Consider the following 22,810-nt stretch of genomic DNA (forward strand, 5'->3'; position numbering starts at 1 on the left):
TGACGAAACATTCAGTACCTAATGATGTTTGTTATGTTAACCCTGAATACATTTGGTGTTGCCATCTCTCTTACCTTTGAATTCTATAATTAGCACTTCATATAATATATATTTTTAATTTTTATTACATAGCAGATTGCTAAAAACGTAAAAAAAAACTAGAGGGAGGACAGAAAGAAATAATTATGTGTAGAGTATAAGATTTAGTATTTTATTTCGACATCATGAAAACATTTCAATAGTCTAATTGTCCGTACCATTTACATAGCAAATGTACAAAAACATCTATAAAACAAATGAATATTATACATACAGTGTAGGTATAGCACTACTTAAACATCCAACAAACAATATATATATAACAAGTACTGGTAGAAATATGTATATAGGACACTAATGTCCCCACATTCAACTGTTTTATCTACAGACGGACAGACAGCCGGGCAGACGGATATGGACCAATCTATAAGTGGGGGCATAAAAAGATACTTGCGTAAAACAATTCTAACTGCTTTTTCAAAATGTTACATTTTCTTGTCAGGGGATGCAAAAATTCCAAAGAAAAAGATCTTTATCCATTTTAAGACTAAGAATAAATATTGATTTATATCTACGTAAGAAATATACTCAAAATAAAATAAAATGTGTGTATACTTGAAATGTCATATATATATCTGTACCAACAAGTCTTATATCTGAATATATTGAACAGAGTTATGTAGCACCATGCGTCAAAGCATTACAAAAAAAAGTAAACAATAGCTGTCAGACAGTTGGCACCCTAAACTACTTTCAGGTTGCTGCTTGTAAAACTTTAGCCCTGCAGAAATTTTCTAGACCTACAGAAGGGAATAGTTCATTAAAAATGCATGCTACAGTTACGTGTCTTGGTAAATGATACTACAAATTTTACTTAAGAGACAAGAATGAAGCTTCAGTCATACACTCTCAATGATTGAAGACATAGAACTTACACCGAAAAGGTTAAACCAGTAATTTGTAAGTTGCCAAAGAAAATCTTATGTATAATCCAGTAAAAATGTATAGTTACGTGTCTTGACCTATGACCTAAACAAATGATACTGAGCACATATCAAGTGAATACCCTCTGTGTCAAATAAATATGAAGACACCTGCAAGTTCTTACTCAAATGTTATTTCATGAGTAGCATATAAAGCACTGGTAAACTATGAAAAGTCCAGCTGAAATCATTTCGGTTTATCTGCCATTGAAGCAAAGATGTTAAGAAATCATGATATATGAGGACTTGGTTGAACACAGTAAGTTATTACATCTCTTTTACCTGGTTAGGAAACTACCCGCCTATATGACTGAAATACTGTTGAGAAAAGGCGTAAAATGAAACAAACAAACAAATTACCTTATTCAAATTATGAAAGACATGTACATTTATCATGTTTTTCTATAGACTACTTTTAACCTCTTACCTAAAAATCTTAAATGGAAATTGCCAATCTTTTAAGTCATCTTTCAATCGAGAAAGAACATCAATGTATGGGAAAGGTAAAAAAAGTATACAAAATAAGAACTGACTGAATAGCAAACAGTGAAGACTATAATTAGATGGCCAATACATGCGGAATGATCTAAGTTTGCAATGGTCACATGGGCAGAATCAGGCTTAGGGCTAAATATAGCCTGTAATTATTTTTCTCTACAAACAGAATATGGCAAGAAATTAATCATCAAACATGTATAAGTGTACCTTACTCTAGTCTAGGACTTCTGTAAAAATATCTGTAAAAATATCTATTGTACAATTATAAATATAGGCAAATTATTCTAAATGGAAATAATGCTAGCATTGTCTGTCCACAATAACATTTCCATCTTTATCCTTAACACGTAATCTTCCATTGGAATATCTGGTTTCCTGGCGACCATCTGGGTATACTGTTTTGACAGTGCCATCCGGGTATTCTCGTTTCTGAAAAAAGTAAATTTTTGATTAAAATTTTCTTTTCATTTCATTCAAAATTTGCAGAAAAAATTTATACATTGAATGACTGCATAAGGATTAACATGAAATACTGACAGTTCCTTTATTATTGTGTTCTAACGAAGGTCCATTTGCTCTTTAACATTGTAAGTCCTATAATATGGTCATACCCTGAGTAGAACATGGACTTACAATGTTTCCAGATAGTCACCTTAACCACTTGGCATAACTCCGCTTTTACTAGGCTGCAATTCCCCTTAAACAGGCCACCATCCCTGTTTCACTAGAAAAAATAACGCCTTTTACTTTCAAGGCTACCACTCCCTTTTAATTAACCAACAAAACCCATTTCACCAGAAAACACCTCAGCTTTCACTGGGCCTTTCTCCCCTTTAACTATCTTTGAAACCACTCCCCTTTCATTAGGTCACCACTCCCCTTTTGAATATCTAGGCCATCTTGTTCCCCTTTTCACTAGGATGCAATTTCCCATTTTTCTTGGCTACATTCTGTTTTCACTAGGGGATGCCTTCACTTTCACTTGGCCACCACTTCACTTTTACTAAGAACCCCCCCCCCCCCCCATTCACTAAGCTCAAATTCCTCTCTCGCTAGGACACCATTCCCATTTCACTTATAAACAACTATTCTTTTAGTAGAGCACCTATCCTCTTTCACATGGCCCCTTACCCTAGAACATTGATTCACTTTCATGTGTACAAAATATATCAAACCTTATATTCCTGAGTATGTATTTCTCTCTGCCCATTGGGAAATTCCATCGTTTTATCACCATTCTTTTCAAGACGTATAACTGTACCATCTGGGAATATACTTTCCTCGGAGCCATTTGGAAATATATATTTGATTGTCTGGTCTGGAAATGTTATCTCCTTGGTGCCATCAGGGTACAGTTTCTCGGTTTGTTGACTGAAAATAATAAAACATCAGTCAGGATTTGTGTTACATGTTTAAATTCCCTTTCCAGTCAAATGTTATGGACTTTTTCTGCATTGAAATTAAAAAATTTCATTTATAATTCCAATTATTGCATTTAACAATATTTGCTGTTTATCTTCGATTGCCTCAATTCAAAGTTCAAGGGAAGTAACCTGTACTGTCATAAATCAAATGTTCAAGGGAGGTAATATCATTTTGACCTATGACCCTATATCATGCTGGCGGTATATCCCAGAATGCAATTCCCCATCAGCTTTCTTTTTCCTGCAAAATCTCAGAGAATAAAGTTGGGAATCTTATGTAATTAGTTGTTTTTTTTGCTTTTTCTCCATTCTGAAACAGGTTTGATAAACAGACCTTTGTCCAATTGCTAGAGATTTCCAAAATAAAATAATCTCATTCTTTTCCAATTTACAGAATTCTACTATTCAAAATTTTCAGAATCATTCCAAAAAAAGTGTACATAGTACAAAGGCATGTTTGGCTCAATAATACTTACTTTGGAAACTGTATAATTTCAAGGCCATCTGGATAGTTAGTGTGAGTGGTTTGGTTCTCAGAGTAGTAATATATCTACAAAAGTTAAAAATAGATCCATAAATACTAGAAACTCTTTTCCATTATTAGAATATTTCTTCAAATTTAAGATGCACCGAGACATAGTAGCAATTGTATTGAGTCTATTCAGAGTATGACTGCAGTTTTTATTTCATCAAGGAAGCCATGAAATTTCATGTGGCAAAACTACAAAGGAAAACAGTCTACATGTTATGTATTTTGTATTAGAAAAATGTGATACTTTGGGATAAATTTAATGGAGAGAAATAACTTGAATGGTGTCAAATGACACTTGAGTATAACATGATGTCACTGTGATATCATGTAAATCTTTATCCATTGAGAAATCTATTTTTCTTTTAACTTCAAACTTTATCATAGAAAAAGAATACAAAATGGTTTCAAACAATCAAATTAAGTAAAGAATGAATAAAACAAAAACAATAAAAAAATTTATTTAAGTCATAAAAAGCATTTTTTAATTGGGTTTTAGGTCACATCAACTATTTTCCTGCTTTCCCAAAACCCTGGAAACCAATTCTATACTTTAATTCAAGCTTTTGTCAGTCACTGAGTAAAAGCAATAAACTTCTGTATGCAAGCTAGAAAGGTGCCTCACAAAGCAGACGTGAAAACTTATTTTAACAGTACAGATTATCATAACTAAATTACCACTCTTTGATCAGGCATAATCTGCTTCATGTCCCCATTGAAGAATGACACAATAATTGATTTTCCATCTGCTGAGATTTCTTTCCTCGTACCATTTGAAAACAAAATTTCTCTAGCACCATTTCTGTACGTTCTCTCTACCTAAAGTCATAATGAGGTGACAAGTTGATTCTTCATCACAGGCAATAGAAATTGATGAGAGGATTGTTTCCTGTGATTACTGGCAAATGATGCCCATATTGCTAAATTTTGGCCATATCAGCAAGTGTTGGCCATATTGGCAAATGTTGGCCATAATGGTAAATGTTGGACATATTGGCATATGTTGGCCACATTGGTACATGTTAGCCTTATCAGTAAATTTTGGCCACATCGGCAAATGTTGACCACAATAATAAATGTTGGTCATATTGCCAAATGTTGGCCATATTGACAAATGTTGACCATAACGATAAATGTTTGCCATATTGCCAAATGTTTGCCATATTTCCAAATGTTGGCCATATTGACAAATGTTGACCACAATAATAAATGTTGGCCATATTGCCAAATGTTGGCCATATTGCCAAATGTTTGCCATATTACCAAATGTTGGCCATGTTGACCACAATAATAAATGTTGGCCATATTGCCAAATGTTTGCCATATTGCCAAATGTTGGCCATACTGACAAATGTTGACCACAATAATAAATGTTGGCCACATTGGCAAATGTTGACAACAATAATTAATGTTGACCATATCGCCAAATGTTGGCCATATTGACAAATGTTGGCCATATTGACAAATGTTGACCACAATAATAAATGTTGGCCACATCGGCAAATGTTGACCACAATAATAAATGTTGGCCATATCGCCAAATGCTGGCCATATCAGTAAATGTTGACAAATGTTGGCCTTACCTGCAAATGTTGGGCCTTCTGCAAATGATGGCCAAAGCTTCTGGCAATTAATAGTAAGGTAATTCAAACATAAACCTTAAACTTATAATTAATTTGGTTAAAGTGAGCCTAGTGTCATTTTCAACTTGAAAAAAAAATTCCTATATACATGTATAATAGACAATTAAACTTAATAGTGGTCACCTGCAGACTTTTATTATGATCATACCTTTCCATCGCTGTGCTGAATCTCGTCATACTCGTCATTATCTCCCTTATCTATCACAGATTTATCTACACCTGGTCTTCCGGCCAATTTCCGTGGCATGTTGGCAGGCGCAGATACAATGTCGCCGTCAGTCTCGGAATATATACTCAAACTACCAAACAAAAAACAAACATCAGTATATCAAAATGCAATGCAAACACAATAATTTTTCTAGTTCCGTTTTATTCTAAAATGTATCAGGGATGGTGATAAAATTATACACCATACATAATCAATTACTTATCCATTACTTGCATAAATTTCATTTTATTAATTAATTATTAATTACACTAATACAGCAGTAGAAGCCCATATAAATGCAAAATTACTAAAAACATAATTTATTATGAAGTATGAAACTTTGAACAATAGACTTCAGACTGTATTAAAGGAAAAACAAGCATAACAACATGGTGATTTATTCACACAATTCGCAGTGAAAGTGGAAAACATTGGAATGACTGGGTTCCACATGGTTGCCAAAAGCATATTTTCATCTAAGATGTTTTGTAACTTTTTTTGAGACGGTCCATAGCACAAGAGAACAGTTTTGAGTGAACTTGTGGCAATTTTGAGCCATTAAGAAAACATTACTGAAGAGATCACAGGTAATTGTATACAGAACTTCCATACCATTCTTGGGGGAGAGCAAAATAATTGCTGAAGCATCCTAAGGTGATTGAAAAATTGATGTTATACAGAGTTAAATTATCAACTATCTTAACAGTTTACTTACTCCTGTGGTTCTGCCATTGTCCCAAGTTCCCGCCTTGGGAGATCCTCGGCTAAAGAATTGCGTAGCACATTTTTACTGTCACTAGAATTTGAGCTTTTTCCAGAAGTCCCACTATTGTTACCTCTACCTGTAACCTTATGACCTGGTTTGTGACCTTGACCATGCACTTGATGACCTGGCTTTGCACTATGGGTATTAAGTTTCTTAGACTGGTTCACTTTTGAATTAGTATGGTTCACAGTTGTTTTTGCAGACTGGTTAACATTCAAATGTTTATTATGTGTAGACTGTGCCTGATTATGACCTGATTGTTTAGCTGGTGGTTGAAAAGTTGAGCGAATGTTTACTTTCGTCTGCTGCTGCGTCTGCTGCTGCTGCTGGGCAGCTTTGTGACTAGAATTTGAGCGCATGGTGGTGGATGCAGACAGATCTGTAAAGGGAGACAATACATGATGTACAAAGATTGTAGTTCTCATAATAATGCCACTGATGGTTCTACAACCGTCTGCATATTTTCAACAGAAGGCTATATCATCAAATAAATCTGCTTAAAACATGGGCCAAAACATATACTTAGAATAATAATTCATCATTAATATAGCTATATGTCATTTCTAATAAATTTGTCCGAGGACTTCTGCACTGGGGCTACATTAAAAAGTACCTTGCTTATAAAATTATATGAAAATAATATCACAAACATTTTGAACACTACATATACCTATAACATTTCAAAAATAATTATACAATAGGTGCCAGTCACAAAGTACAGTTGTCTTTTTCATTTTTTTGATAGAAAATAGAAGCCTTGCTTGTGGCTGTGTGGCCGAGTGGTTAAAAAATCAGACTAGTAATTTAAGAATTACTGGCCTTGTGGGTTCAAACCTAGTCATGTGTTGTTTCCTTTAGCAAGAAACTTTACATTCATTGCTCAGTACTGGTTGGTTCCAGGAGTGGATTAAAAAGTGTTTCAATGAGCTTATAGCTTCCAACACAATCAAACTTAAATGAAGTTAGAGGAAATAAAATAGAAGCCTGGATAAAAAAGGCTCACAAAGGGATATCTTTCAGTCAAAATACATGCTTATGTGTCATGGGTCTTTGAATGTCACCTACAATTATGACCCAAAAAGACAAGTATAAAGTTTCAAATGAATTCCTTCAATGAGATGAATTTACACCAAAACTTTAGGGAAGTGTTATGCTGTTAAGCACTGGTGAGAAAAATTTCAAACAGTCTAATACAATGTAAATGCAATACCTTCAACACTTTTATAGTTTATTCTCAACCGCTTTTATAAGAAAACCCAAGACAGAGTCTAAAACAAAACTGACAAAAAAACATGTATATACCATTGTAACCATGTTCAACAAAACCATTTGTAAGTTGTTCAAGCTCCTCTGTCGGTGTACTGCTGCGTAACACATTCTGTCCACCTGGCCGTGCCTTGTTCTGAAAAAAAAATTTGAGAAAATTTATCATTTGATAAACAAGACGCTTTGTAAACATGAATTCTCCTGTTGAAGAATATGTTGTTATAGTGAAACTTACTAAATTTTGAAAATTTTACACAATTTTAAGGACAATTTAAATTAAATTTAACACAACAGCTCATTCTGGTGAGCTAAAAAAAATCATGGACTGAAAAATGAAGTATCCCCTATTTATCACTGCTATTGATCATATAAACTAAAAGTGTCTAATACCTTTTGATCTTTCTGCATCCATTCAAGACGTTTCTTCTCGAGAAGTTTAATCTCCTCTTTTAATTCCTCATTTTCTTGTTCTAAATGATCTATCTTGTCACGTAGGCGAGCGTTGTTGGCCGTCCAGCGGCCCTCTTTACGCTTCATCTCCTCTTGTAGTTCACACACCTGGTATAATATCAGTTAATTATATTTGTAATTACATTTGTGAATTTATATCATATTAGTTAGTTATCAGTTATGATATGAATAACATCACTAGTTGTTTAGCACAACAATTTTTACTTTTAACCAGAAGCAACCAGTATAAATCTCGAACAAATTAAAAGAAAACTGTCATAATACAAGGTTTTCAGGGAGTCTAACAAATGTGAAGAAAACAAAGGGCCATTATTCTGCCAAAAATGATCAATCAGCCTATCATGACAATCTGTGGCTTGACACTTGATGACAAACATTCTGTGAAAGTTTTATTGAAATCCATAAACAATAAGAGCTGTGCATGGAACAAATTTTCTTATACCCAGGGACCATCTAATATCAACCAATCTTATGGCCAGTGTTTTCCCCTGGAAATTTCAACGTTTACTTTTTCTTAGGCATTTCTGCTCTATCAGTTACTAGTACTTGGACAAATATCTGCCTTGAATAAAACACACCTGTGCCTTAAGGTTTTCTATTTCTTCCCTTTCTTTCTTGTCTGGACCTGCTCTAGCAGCTTTCTGATACTTGTCAAACATCTTCTTCTCATGCCTGTAAAGTAACATCATCTTTTCAAGTTCAAGAACTGGTAAAAATTTTAATTTTGTAGATATCTAGACAGCAATACAAATGTATTAAGAGCTTTAAGAATTTATTAAATATTCCAAACTGCTAGACCAGTTCTCTCATAACAAGTCATGTAAAGCAAAAAACGGAGATTAAATCATCATTAAAATGTAACAGAAATAACTGAGAAGAAAGAAATCTGAAAATTTGTGCGTGCCGATTTAGTTTATGTATTACGGTAAATAACCGAAATAATGGAATTTACATTTTATGAAATATCGCTCACAGTAAGAATTCTGCAAGTTCAATTACTCACAAATAAAACAAAAGGCAAACTTAAAGAAACTGGAAAATTGTCGCCATTTCAAAAAAGAAACCAGAAAATCATTGGTATTTCAGAAAATTCACGAATTTAGGAAGATCCACTGAGATCATGGTATTGCATGTAAAATATAAACAACACAATGCTAAACAGTAGACTAGAGTTTTTTTTCCGATGGTTTTTACATTAACTGAGTTACTATTAATTTTTGTAAGTGTGACTGTCGATCCAGTGATCTTAGGACTAACAAATATCAGTCTGTATCCATATTGTCAATACCTAATTGTGAATTTTTTTTTATTTTTTTTTTTATTTGGGCTTTACGTCACAGTATAGGTCATTTGGCAACGTTCCAGTTTTACTGGTGGAGGAAAACCTCAGATGCCCCTCCGTGCATTTTTTCAGGCACGAATTGTGAATAATCAAGATTATTACAGCCCTAAACACTGACCAGTAAATATCTAAATACTGATTAAACCGTGTTGTTATACGTAACAAACATATAAAAAACATACTTCAGTTTTTTCATTTCCTCGTTTCTAAATTCTTCAATGCGTCTTAGCTCCAATGCCTTTTCCTTTTCAAAGTCCATTATTTCTTTCTTCAGAACATGCAAGCCCTGTGATAAATTATAAAATCCAGTCATATATAATACTGATCATGATAATTCTTAATCTTAAAGTAAAGAAAATAGATTCTACAGTTTTGAGAAAAATTTCATATAGATCTACAAGAATAACAAGAGATATAGATATATATGTATATGCATGTACGAGGGTTGTCCAAAAAATTTGTGCGCTGCAGTTATTGTCATGAGAGTTATTGATAGAAAAACAATAATTATATACCACTTGAAGGGGAAATCTGTCTCAAAAAAGAAAAAAAGAGAAAAAAAGTGTAACCAGCATGTCGTGAAAAAGAATCGTCAGACAGTTGGTAATGTAATACCGGTGCATGTCAAAAAAATCGGTTAGTTCATTACTTTGATGCATCACGGTATTCTTTAAACGCTACATATGAATATTAAAATTCAGGGAAAAGTGTGTGTACACATTCCTAATGTCACTAGAAAATATGACGCCATTTTCCCTATGGTAACCGTCGTAAACAAACATTTGTGTGGTTGTCAATACTGTAATCATGTGAAAATGTCAGTCGCAAAATGTCTTGAAATATGGACGATCATTAAATTTTGTGCAAATATTGGTTAAACACCAACAGATACCTACAAAGAACTTAAAAGGGCAAGCAAGACAAGTTCAGTGTCACAAAGGCTGGATTTAAATGGCACAAACCCTCTGTAGAAGGGCAAGAGTCGGTAGACGATGACAACCGGTCAGGCAGATGTTCGTCCGTAAGTAGAACTACCAATGTTATACAAGCTGGATGGATTGCATCCTCACATGGGAGAATTATAGTTTTCCTGGTGAACTTGAATGCACTGGAGTGAGGAATGAAATAATTATGTGCATATGAAATCAGGTTTATACTCTAGCTCCTGATTGGCTGATTATGAACACACATATAATATTGACCAATAGCATTTGGACAATTCGACTGGTCCTAAGTAAACATAAGTTACTTTTCAATACATTTTTTAAATTTTCATAAAAATTACCATGAATCTGGAGGCCTGCTGCTTTAAGATACAGCCATATTATAGTTAAGAAGAAAACGTTCTATCCTCCGAAGAAAGTCATGAATAAACTGATGTGATAGTATACCTGTTCTCTCTCATTGCGTAGTGTGGCAAGATGTTTATTCTCATTCCTAAATTTCTCAATCTCTCTCTCAAGCTCTATCAATTTATCCCGCAGAATCTTAGACTGGACACCATCTCCTGAACCAGCCTGTGATACAGACTGTATCTTCTCTAAATTCTAAACAACAGAAAGTACACTATTTATAACACACCCTGTATCTAATAACTGCTAGTTCAGACACTGTGTAATTAATCACTTGACCCATACAATAAAGATATGATTTCATGACTGCATCAAACAAAAACTGTAATACATGTACATTATATGACTATGCACTTAAATTTTAATATCTTTACCCGAATTAAAAAATTACATTTGTTTTCAGAGGCATAAAATATACCTTGCATGATTAATATAGTAAAGAATTTTATTCTCATATTAACATAAATAGTCAAACACATATATCATTTCCTTTTCAGTTCAAAGTCAATCCAACACCTTGAAAGTCACTTACGGCCTCTGCCGTAACTAGTCCAGAAAAAAATATTAAGATGCCATTCCCTAAGCAATATTTCTTTCATGAGTAGAACCACCAACATTAAGCTGGATGAATAGCATCAAAGTGTTTTGAAGTCTGTGAGTGTGACCACTGGGGTCTAACACTGATATAGATACCCCATTCTTAAGTGAAACACATTCTGACAAGTGATATACAATTTGTTATTCAGGTTCTATGGTCATATAACTATTGTAAGCTATTCTTATCTAAACCACAAGGGAAGTGTTATATAACTAATAACTGTGTGTATATGACCAAGTTACCTGTCAAAAGTTTTAAAAACAGATTCATAACATTGTCTGATCACTTTTCTTTGAATAAAATTGAAAAAAAGTTCATAACATATAGATCTATATATTTATCTATCTATACATGTTTTCAGATTGCACAATAAAATCTATGTTACAAATACACAGTATTATTCTAGAGCAATACTTGTACATCTACCTGTTCCTCTTGTTTTTTCTGCGCTGGTTTAAGACTGGGGAAAAGTTTGGATACTAGTTTAGATGTGGGTGGGGTATCCTCGCCACTTTTTTCGTCGCTCTTATGCTTGCCCTGTCCTGAAAATCAGATCATGTGCAATTCTTTTACTTAATCTATAACAAACTGAATTTGTGTAATGAAATGAATTTGGAACAGTCCATTCAAAGTTTATGGAATTTTACTAGTGGCAAAGGCTTATCACTTTAAGTTTTGGTTTAGAGTTAATCACAATTTATTATAAAACCTGATTGAGAGGAGATGGTATTTCGTTTGAAATAAATTCAAGAAAAATGTTACAAAAGTATGCTATATGACATTTTCTATACAAATTATATATGAACTGACAACAAACATCAGGTTCTTTTCATTTCATGACTTAATAATACATTGTGTTCTTCTTGTAATTTGCATTAACTCTAAGCACCAAAATATAACATTACACAAATATAACTTGAGTTACACTAATATGAACATTATATAAGAGGGCCATGATGGCCCTGAAGCCGCTCACCTGTATATAGGCCCCCAGAGCGAGACCAGTTTAAACCCCAGGGCTTTTATTTGAACAAACTTGGTAGACACCCATTAGAAGATGTTTCATGCTTAACATCTAAACTCTAGCTATTTGGGTTTTTTCAAAGAAGAATTTTTAAGTTTTTGCTAAACACATATAAGGAGAATCAATGACCCCTGGGGCGGGGCCAATTTTGACCCAAGGGCTTTTATTTGAACAAACTTTGTAGACACTCACTAGAAGATGTTTCATGCTAAATATCTAAACTCTAGCTATTTGGGTTTTTTCAAAGAAGAATTTTTATGTTTTTGCTATACACATATAAGGAAAATCAATGACCCCAGGGGCGGGGCCCATTTTGACCCCAGGGCTTTTATTTGAACAAACTTTGTAGACACTCGCTAGAAGATGTTTCATACTAAATATCTAAACTCTAGCTATTTGGGTTTTTTCAAAGAAGAATTTTTATGTTTTTGCTATACACATATAAGGAAAATCAATGACCCCCGGGGCGACCAATTTTGACCCCAGGGCTTTTATTTGAACAAATTTGGTAGACACCCATTAGAAGATGTTTCATGCTAAATATCTTAGCTCTAGCTCTTTGGGTTCTTTAAAACAAGATTTTTTAAGTTTTTACTATATGCATATAGGGAAAATCAATGACCCCCTGGGACGGGGCCAATTTTGAACTTTTATTTGAACAAATTTGATAGACACTAACTAGAAGATGTTTCATGCCAAATATCTTAGCTCTAACTCTTTGGGTTTTTAAAAGAAGATATTTTAAGTTTTTTCTATAGGTTGCCATCGGTTGCCATGGCAACCAGAGTTCTGCATGGAATTAAATTCTTTGAACAATTTTTAAAGGTGACCACCAAATGAACATTCCTGTGAAGTTTGAATGAAATTGGCTTAGTGGTTTATGAGGAGATGTCATTTAAAGTAAAAGTTTACGGACGGACGGAGGTTCTCACAGAACAGTAATTATGTGGCTACTCCATTGTTGTCTCTATTGTTCTTTTTAGCCACACAAAAGAAAATAGCCACATAAAAGCATTACGGAATGAATGACATCAAAAAGAAAGAACAGTTACCTATTGTCCCTCTAGCCACATAATTACTGTCCTGTGAGTGCGGACGACGGACGGACACCTGACGAAAAGCGATCACAAAAGCTCACCCTGTCACTTTGTGACAGGTGAGCTAATAAAAAAAATTGAGTATCACCTTTTTATGTTATTAGAGTTTTCTCATAGTAACTATAGAAAATCTGCTATTGGCAAAATTTCAAAAATCCAGTTTATCATATTTCTGACCCATTTTGAAAACAAAACTTATTAATTAGTAATTTTTAAACATTAAACCTTAGAGAGCATATCATAACCTACTAGTATCTTCTTTATCCACATCTGTATCTTCTACGAGTGTCTTATCATTTTCATTTTCAGAATCTTTTCGTTTTCTCAATTTCAAAATTTTCGGTGTTAGCTCCCCCCATTCATCATCGTCATCAAATTGCAATGTTTTCTTCTCGCCAAAAGATTTCCGAGAATTTTTATCTCCATCATTAGATTTATCATCGTCTTCGTCACTCAAACTCCCATTATGTTTATTGCCTACAGAGTCAGAATCCGAGTGATACGAAAATTTAGTCTCTTCCTTTAGAATATCGTGTTGTATATGTGTGAAAGTTTCCGGTTTTGAAACCTTTTCTTTTGAGATAACACCCGGAGATTTTGCTTTCGGCATAAAGGCACTTCCGATTACATTAACCTGTAACATGTCTTTATCTGACGGCAGATTCTGAAACGGAAACTTATTTTTATCGTCTCTCCCGGCCACTTTCCGAGTCAACGACTTCGGTGGTTCCTTAGTTTCTACTTCTCCTTTATCGGAGAAGTCAAAATCATCATCGTCTAAATCGATTTCCTGTTCCGATTCCGATGTCTGAGAAACACTACTTGACTCAGTAAACCCTGTGTAACTTAACACTCTCTCCAGCTTTTTATCAGTTGAACACACAGAATCATTCTTCCCTTTACTATTAGTCTTTTCACTTAGCAAATTTTGAACACGGCCATCCTTTATACCGAATTGTTTAAGAACACCATACATATCATTTTGATCATTTTTATGATAGTCATCATTCTTATCATCATCATCAGTACTGGATTCATCACTTGAATCATCACTACTATCACTCACTGATTCATATTCATCACTGTTATCATCATCTATTGCAGTCTCAGCAGCATCTACTTTCACAGGTTCTTTTTTCTGCCCATCTTCTTTTTTCAGCATATTTTCCAAAGTTCTAACACCAGTATTTCTTTCACTATCTGAGTTTAACCTTAAACCTCCATGCTTCATGTTAGACTGTTCTTCCAACTGTTTTTTATGTTTGGCCTTTTTTTCTTCCTCCAATTTCTTTATTAAAGTTGCCCGAGGACTATTTGACCTTCCTATTTCTTGACTCTGTAATCACAAGAGAAATCAATCAAACCTTCAGATGAGTATGAGTTATCATATTTTCAAATGTGCAAAGTCTGACCAAACCCCTAGACCCTTACAATGTTACTTATACTAGTCCTCATGGACTATTCCTGCTTCACATTTAAAACCGCCAATTTTTACATTAAGGATTTTCATTATAAAAATGTAAAATTTTAACCAACAACATCAAGACTGGACAGACTGTAAAACTGCTTTGTGATAAAGCTAAAACCATGATGAAAAGTACCAAAATAAATTTTCAACCATATTGACCTGGCCCACAACTCATCACCCCCAACTGAAAGTCTGCCAAAAGTTTTAGGTCCATGGATGTTCCATTCACCAAAACAAGATATCGGTCATATAATAGAGCTATATGATAAATGTTAATGCATGTGTGACGACAGGAAGCATAGACAAACCAGCTACTAGTACATGTTTTATGCTCCAAACAAAAAATTGTGAACCAGTATACCCTATCAGTTAGCTCTTTAACAAATAATTGATTAATTTTAGAACTACATCTCTCGCCTAATTTGATGTACACAAAATTATTTGAAAGGTAAATCAATAATTTATCAAAAAAAATAAATCTAATTGAAAAAAAACACCAAAAAAAACCCACAAAAACCATTTATTTCACTTACTTTAGGGTTAACACCGGGTAGGATTCTATCATTCTGTAAGCCATGTAGACCTTTGGTTACTATTGAGGAGTTACTACAAAATGACATGTTGTCAGCGAAGTGTTCAAGAATCTCAAACTCGTCCAGTTCCTCCATATCTCGCTATCAATGTATAAAATAAACAATTATAAACTGAAACAAAGAAACTGTATGCCATTTTTGATATATGTTAAGCAATCATTTATTCTTTTTGCTGCCTTAAAGGTATCCTCAACATTCCCTAACCCCCACCCAGTCCCCACTGTCATTTTTTTTTTGCCAGCATGACTAGTATACCCATCCCTGGAATGACTGGAATACGACATCTGTGAATCAATTTCTTGATTTTTTTCTGCATTTTTACTATAATTTTGGTTTTGAGGTTGAAAAAAATATAACAGCTTCTCTGGCAACAAAGGCGTTAAGAAACACTATTATATAATTATGTAATTTAATAAATGAAGTGCAAACATTTGACATATATTACTTATAGTGCTAGGCATTGCAAGGAAGCTCAATTATGTGGTTCATGTAGTTTTCTACAGGCTGGCAAAGTTTTAGAAAATATTTAGTGCAACAAATAATTCAGGTATTCAGTTACCAGCCCTTTTCCCTCACCACATAGGTTTGAATAAAGTGTCTTTAAGCCATTAACATTAAATCTCTATCATTCAATTCTTGTTTACAAAAGATAGGCTATCTTCTTAATTTGTGTTACCGACTGAAATAATTTGCAAAGTGCCATCTGTGGTTTTCTTCAACTAGTAAAGCTGATTAGTCTCAAAAAGAACTTAACCAAGTCTGTGTGACTTACAACCTAAACCCAAAAAATGTTTATAGAAAGAAAAAAGAAAACATACACACAGTCTAAGAATTTAAATGTTTCGATTTCTATACCTCAGATTCTTTCTGCCTCTCTTTTAGATTAGCTACAAATGAAGCGTCATCAGGAAAAGAATCTGCACGCTTCAATTTCCCTTTCAATTGCTTGTCCTCGTTTCCTGACACGTCCTTCACCTTCGCCTGTTTTTCTGCGTCATTACCTGGAGACTTTTTAGACGCATTCTTCTTCTTTAATAAATTAAGCATAACAGTAAAATAAGGTGTGGGTGTTTTATTTGATGACAGATATAATAATATTCAACATTCTAACACAACATTTTTCTCTATTGAACATAGGACTGAAAGTGTGTGTCAATTAAAGTGTAAGGCAAAATATATTGATCCAAGTTTGTAAAGCAAAATTTATCAATCCAAGTGTAAGGCAAAATTTATCAATCCAAGTTTAAGACAAAATATAACAATCCAAGTGTAAGGCAAAATATATCAATATCCAAGTGAAAGGCAAAATTTTTCAACCTTATACGGAACTAATAAAGATGAGCAAGTATTACACTACATGTATTACACCATTTGCTGATAGCAATACAACATTAGTGACCTTGACCACTGCACAGGGAACATTTGAGCAATATAGGTGTGTAAGAAGAATGAAAGATTTTTATACAACACAATGTGTTCATACTGGCATTACAAATCACCTATCAAAGATCCAACATTTGTAAATTGTGCATTTTAAAATAATTTTGAAAGTACAGGGAAGAAAAAATGACACAAAAGTAAATCAATAGATCTTAACACTGAACCACTTAAACGTGACAATTTACTTTTTTCCCTTGAATAAAAAGCCTGTGGATAAACAAACTTTATTTTATACACCTGGAAATAAGTTAAGCACATCCCAGAAATTTAAGATTGGTTGTGATTAAAAGCACTGTTATGAGATGACGACTTAATTGATCAAAGAAATAGTAATTGATAAGTAGCGATATCAATTTAGTAATCATAAACCAGTAAATTTATGAGTTTAGTTTATTGATAAAATATTGAAAAATTTATTGAAAAATTATTGAAGCATTAGCAAATGTGTTGTTTTTTACCAAAAATGTAAGTGTTTATAAGTATGGTGTTGGGGCGTTAACAAAACATTTACTGGTGGATATTTTTGGTAAATCTTGGTAATTATGTAACCTAAAATGACCTTATGTAGCCAAATTTTTAATAACTGTGCAATCGCCACATGCTCAGATGATAGACTCAACCCTTCTCCTCATTCTACCAGTAAGGCATCTAATGCGAATTTGGGGTAACTTTTCCCATTCTTGGTGCAGAGCTTGTTCCAGTTGTTGCAGGTTGACTACAGGTGGTTCATACATTGCCCAAATAAAATTTAAAATTTCAGTTGTGGTCGTGTCAAAATTGAGGCAAAATGACTGGTGTGCTTAACTTATTTACAGGTGTATATAATAAATCCTGAAAGTGAAACAATAATATATTAACCTTATCATCAGTCTTGTGTTGCTTTGACCCATGACCTGCAACCTTCTTACCAGGTTGGTTTTTATTGCTTGTTGGTGGTTTTCCAGCGGCCTTGCTGCTGCCTGTAATATAAATATCTTATCTTGTACTTTCATAAGTCAATTGTTTTCGGAATCTTATCTACATAGAGGAATGAAAAAGCTTAAACTATAGTGAAATCTGGATTATTATTAATACAAAATTATTTTCTTACATTGCCTCTCTATCCAGTGGGTTTCAATAACCAAAATGGACTCTGTATTCTTTCATGTGAGGAAGCTATCCAGCTTGCTTACGGAACATTGGTGGTTCTACTTGTGTGCCCTGTTGAGCCTGAAATAATGCACAGAAGTCTTCCTCCACCAGTAAAGCCATAAAGTCGCCACATGACCTTCAATGTGTTGATGCGATTTAAAACCAAACAACAAAAAAATCCACTGAAAATCAACTCAAAGTTGCCTCTATTGAAATAATGGCTGCCTGATTTGTACCAATGGCGATAAGGGACAAGTGATTTGAAGTCAGACTTTAACCATTCTGCCTTAGAGGCTGTTATTCTCAGACTTACCGGGTTTTGTGTGTGCACTAGTAGTCTCTGATTTCTGTGAGGCCTGTTTACTCGATGTCTTACTAACAACACCAGCCACTGTGCTTTTCTTTTTCACTTTAGAAGGTCGCTGTCCAGGTTTGGATTCAAACCTTGCAATCCCTTCACCTTTTTTAAGGAAACTTCTTTTTGGTTGACTAGGTGAATCCACATTGGCATTTGCTGCTCTTAACTGTAAGATTGCAGAAATAAATTACATTATTACACAACAGTTTGTTTTTAGAATACCACACAATATTTCTTAAGAATATGCATTATGTATGTGCGAACATCTGGATATAACTTGTGTGATACATGTGATAGTTTTGCCAAATAAAATAATTTCAAATATGTTTGTTATTCTGATTTTTACACCGATTTTTGTCATATCTTGGTGGGAATTCACCTAACTGGTTTTCCTGAATAACCAACCAGTATTCCCAATTTCTTTTTAAGTGACCTACAATAAAAATTTGATTTAATCGTGGTAAAGACAATGACCTTTTGCCCTCAAAGCCAAAGTTTTTTATGGGATTTATGCGAACATTATAAAATATTTTTGTTTTTTTTTAAATTTTTTCTAATAGAGATTTCTTTTTAACTACACATAAATGTTAAATGTACACTTTTCCTCAAAAATGAAATGCAAAATTTAAAACTGAATAACAGTATTTCTTTTGAAAAGTTGTAAAAGCAAGCCCAATGGACTTTCCCCATTTTAAAGTTTATCAAATTTACACAAACGTGGCATGGTTGATCTTTTTTACAAAAAAAGAAAAAAAAATGGTTTTTTTTTGGGAAAAACTGTTTGTGAGAAATTGATAAGCAATGATAGAAATGTGAGTTTAATTTTTCATGCTAAAATCTGGAAGGCCCCCTTTTAAAAAAATAAAAAAGTTTCCTCTAAATGTCCACTGACTTGTTTTAACCCAAATTTAAACTCCACCCTTACTAGTGGCCTGCGGTAATATTAAAATAACACGGAATCACGGGTTTAACACCCTCTCTATCACAGCTGGGGTTTCATAAGATGACATCATCCCAATTATTAGTTTCAAATTAAAAACGAAGGGTTTAATACAAATTTCAAGAATCATTCACACTCATGTTTTAAAAAATATTTAATTTGGAGACATAAATAACGGTTGGAAAATTATAGTTAAATTTATGGGAAAAAAAAATTTTTCCCTCTCCTCTCTCCTTTAACTTTTCTTCAAAAAGTTCTTCAATGTTTTGCAGCTTCTAAACCTGGTTTAATAGGTTATATCTTAAAACCCCCCCACCCTTCCTGTGTTGTAAAGATTTCCCATGTAAATTAAAAAAATTTTTCTACCCTTAGGTAAAATTTCCCAATAGTTAACACATTATTTGCAACAGTCTAGAACTTTACTCAGAGTCTCCAGGTTAATTTGATATTGTATTATGAAAACAGGTTTAATACATTTTGTATTGGGAACTTGAACTGTATTTTGCTCATGTTTAGAGATTTCATTTGGGGCAGTCATCTAGAATTCTAGATTAGTTTTTTTCCATGTCTGTAGAAGAAAACATCAAACATAGTTTGCAATTAAAATTCATTTTTGCAAAATTGTTATAATAATTGAACAAGAATTGACCTATTTCCCCTCCCCCCATCCTCCACACAACAACAAAAAATATACAAAAAAAAAATCATTTTAGAACATGATACAGTTTCAGCTATAAAATCACCAAAACCAAACCTGAAGATTTTAACCACATGTTACACCATAAGTAAAAGCTTGAAACTCCAATAACAGTACATGTAATATGTCTGTTTGAGATAAAAAAAAATCCATACAAAAGTGTTGAAAATCGGTGTGTGTTTCAATGATATAGTTATTCATATTCCCCAAGAAACCAGTAGCCGACTGTTATTAGTAAATACCTCTATTTGAGTATCTTCTTGATTCTTCATCATCACTATCATGCACTTTTAGTCACTTGCTTATCATGCATCATTGTCATCATCATCATCATCTTCATTTCATCATCAGAATTGTTTTCATCCTCCTCCTCAATTCTTTCATTTCTATAATTCAATCAAAGAATAGTCAGAATATCAATAAAAACAGTGTTAAAACTGAGAAAGTCATAATATATGTACGTAGACTTATGTTACAATCTGAGAAAGTCATAATATCCAATATATAAACTTAATGTTACAATCTGAGAAAGTTTCATAATATCCAAATATAAAACTTATGTTTACGAATCTGAAAGAAAGTCTTAAAAATATCCAATTAAAAATTATGTTACAATCTGAGAAAGTCATAATATCCAATATATAAACTTATGTTACAATCTGAGAAAGTCATAATATCCAATATATAAACTTATGTTACAATCTGAGAAAGTCATAATATCCAATATATAAACTTATGTTACAATCTGAGAAAGTCATAATATCAGATATATAAACCTACATTACAATCTGAGAAAATCATAATATCCAATATATAAACATCCATTACAATCTGAGAAAGTCACACATTTATCCAATATTTACTTCTGTTACAATCTAAGAAAGTCACACATTTATCCAATATATAAACATCCATTACAATCTGAGAAAGTCATAATCTCCAATATTTACTTCTGTTACAATCTGAGAAAGTCACACATTTATCCAATATATAAACATCCATTACAATCTGAGAAAGTCATTATATCCAATATGTAAACTTATGTTACAATATTCTTAAGAAAAATTTTCTTCAACTACTGACACAATATCATGTTTTTACATTTTTCAAAACCTTTTAGTATCCCTGCAAAAGTTTGAGAAGCTACAGTCGTAGAGAGCTGCTAAATACATGTAGGTATAGTAACAGAATGGTAGGAAATCTGTAACTGATGGTTTACGACCATTTCCTGCTGCATAGTTTTCTCAATTCAATATCTGAGTGGGTCTAGTAAATATAACACTTAATTTACACTATTTTTGGGGGGAAGCTATGGTCCAGTTTTTTTACATGAATGATTGATTTAGGACTGAGTGGTTTCGGATTAAATCTGAGTCCTGCTAGGAGACTTATTTCAGATGAGCAAGACATATACCTACATTCACTTCAAGACAAGGCAGTATGTCAAATTAGTCAAGACTTATCACTTTTTTCAACTAGTTAATAAATGTTTTGATATAAGGACAGACAAACACAAAACATTAGTTTTATCCGGAATGAAAATCATTTTTTGCAATTCTTGTTTCAAAGAACTATGTTAGAAATGAGGGTTTAAAATTTACCTTGCATCTTGTTTTGTCCTTGGTTGATCGTCAAACATGGTTGGTGACTGGATGACAAATTTTAAGAATTCTGGGTCATGTCCAGTTCAGCAAAGATCTATGGAGCTTTTTGGGAGGCCTAAAATAATAAATAACCATGATAATAGATGATGTCATTACATGTTTTAATTATCTTTTTATTTTTCTTTTATTAAATTTTTATTAAATGTATTTGATAACACTTTCCATTTATGTTAACATTTTTGTCTATCTAATATTAGGTAATAGCAAATTCATTAGGAAAATCGAGCTTCTTACTTATAGGACGTTAACTGACTGGTACCAAGTATTTCGTTATCTTACCGAGGAAAATTTGATGAAGGAAAAATTAATAATCTTAAAGGAAAAAAACTTACATCTTTTTCATGGGATTAAATCTTTTGCTACATGAGACTGCTGCTTTATTTGTCCCTGCCTCACGGTGATGAAGTCTATTCAACGCTTGCCTCCGAGGCCGAGTCTTGGTATCGGAAACAGCCACTCCATACCAGCCTGAAATGCCTCGGTTCGATTTGTGTCACTGAATAATCCGGTGTTAGTCTTGATTTCATCATCTCTTCTTTTGGCTTAAATATATCACTGGTCTAGCGGTAACATTGCTACAACCCTGATTAAATATTGCATACATTCATTATTTAATGAGGAATTCCCCAAGCTGGTATCGAGACAGTTTGGCAAGCACACAAACAAAGACAGTGACAATGTAACCTATAAGCCTTAAACATTTTCTGAATTTATGCTTTTCATTTTTCAGGAACTGGTATACAAATGAAGATGAAAAGGTAGGTAATTGAGAGAAAACAGTAATGTTATTACTTGAGTAAATACATAATTTTTTTTTAAACTATGTAAAAGGAAGGGATGTAATGCAACAATGTCCATTCAAATTTATTTTAGTTTTGATTGTTACGAAGCTACATGTAATAAGCTTATAGGCGCAATTCAAAAAAAATTTTGGAACTAACCAAATACTGAGCAAAAGAGTGTCAATTTTCTCGTGAAACGAAACAAAAGACCTGGTGGGTGTTATACCCCCGTTGGGTAGAATCCCTTAGATTACTAGTCAAAAAAGTATTTAAAACTAAACCCTAATGCCATTTAAAATGTATTTTCAAAGAAAGAAATAGTTTTAAAATCCCACTTCAAAAAACAAAGTTATGGGGGCCCGGGCCGATTTTGCTGCAAGGTCTATGAACCCGACCTTCAAGGTAGCAACCCAAATTGTGTGCAGCAATATCCCAAAATGGTGTCATTTCTGTGAAAATAGTTGTAAAAAACCGACTTAAATAAAGAAGTTTTGGGC

The 22,810-nt window shown here is 33.3% G+C and overlaps 1 protein-coding gene across 1 annotated transcript; it reads right to left on the reverse strand.

Moving 5' to 3' along the window:
* Positions 1 to 180: 180 nt before the first annotated feature.
* Positions 181 to 21,506, reverse strand: LOC132733730 (centromere protein J-like). Its single transcript, XM_060720405.1, has 19 exons — positions 21,469 to 21,506; positions 20,166 to 20,253; positions 18,186 to 18,396; positions 17,600 to 17,700; positions 16,157 to 16,330; positions 15,242 to 15,382; positions 13,490 to 14,576; positions 11,546 to 11,661; positions 10,561 to 10,716; positions 9,352 to 9,455; positions 8,406 to 8,499; positions 7,747 to 7,914; positions 7,393 to 7,492; positions 6,040 to 6,469; positions 5,265 to 5,415; positions 4,152 to 4,292; positions 3,421 to 3,494; positions 2,696 to 2,891; positions 181 to 1,949 (listed from the first exon to the last, which is right to left on the reverse strand). The coding sequence occupies exons 1-19, from the start codon at positions 21,504 to 21,506 to the stop codon at positions 1,821 to 1,823; spliced, it is 3,699 nt and encodes a 1,232-aa protein (XP_060576388.1). The 3' UTR covers positions 181 to 1,820.
* Positions 21,507 to 22,810: the final 1,304 nt, after the last annotated feature.

Source organism: Ruditapes philippinarum, unplaced genomic scaffold (genome assembly GCF_026571515.1).
Source record: "Ruditapes philippinarum isolate M1 unplaced genomic scaffold, ASM2657151v2 ctg5353_1_1_1_1, whole genome shotgun sequence".
Lineage (NCBI taxonomy): Eukaryota > Metazoa > Mollusca > Bivalvia > Venerida > Veneridae > Ruditapes > Ruditapes philippinarum.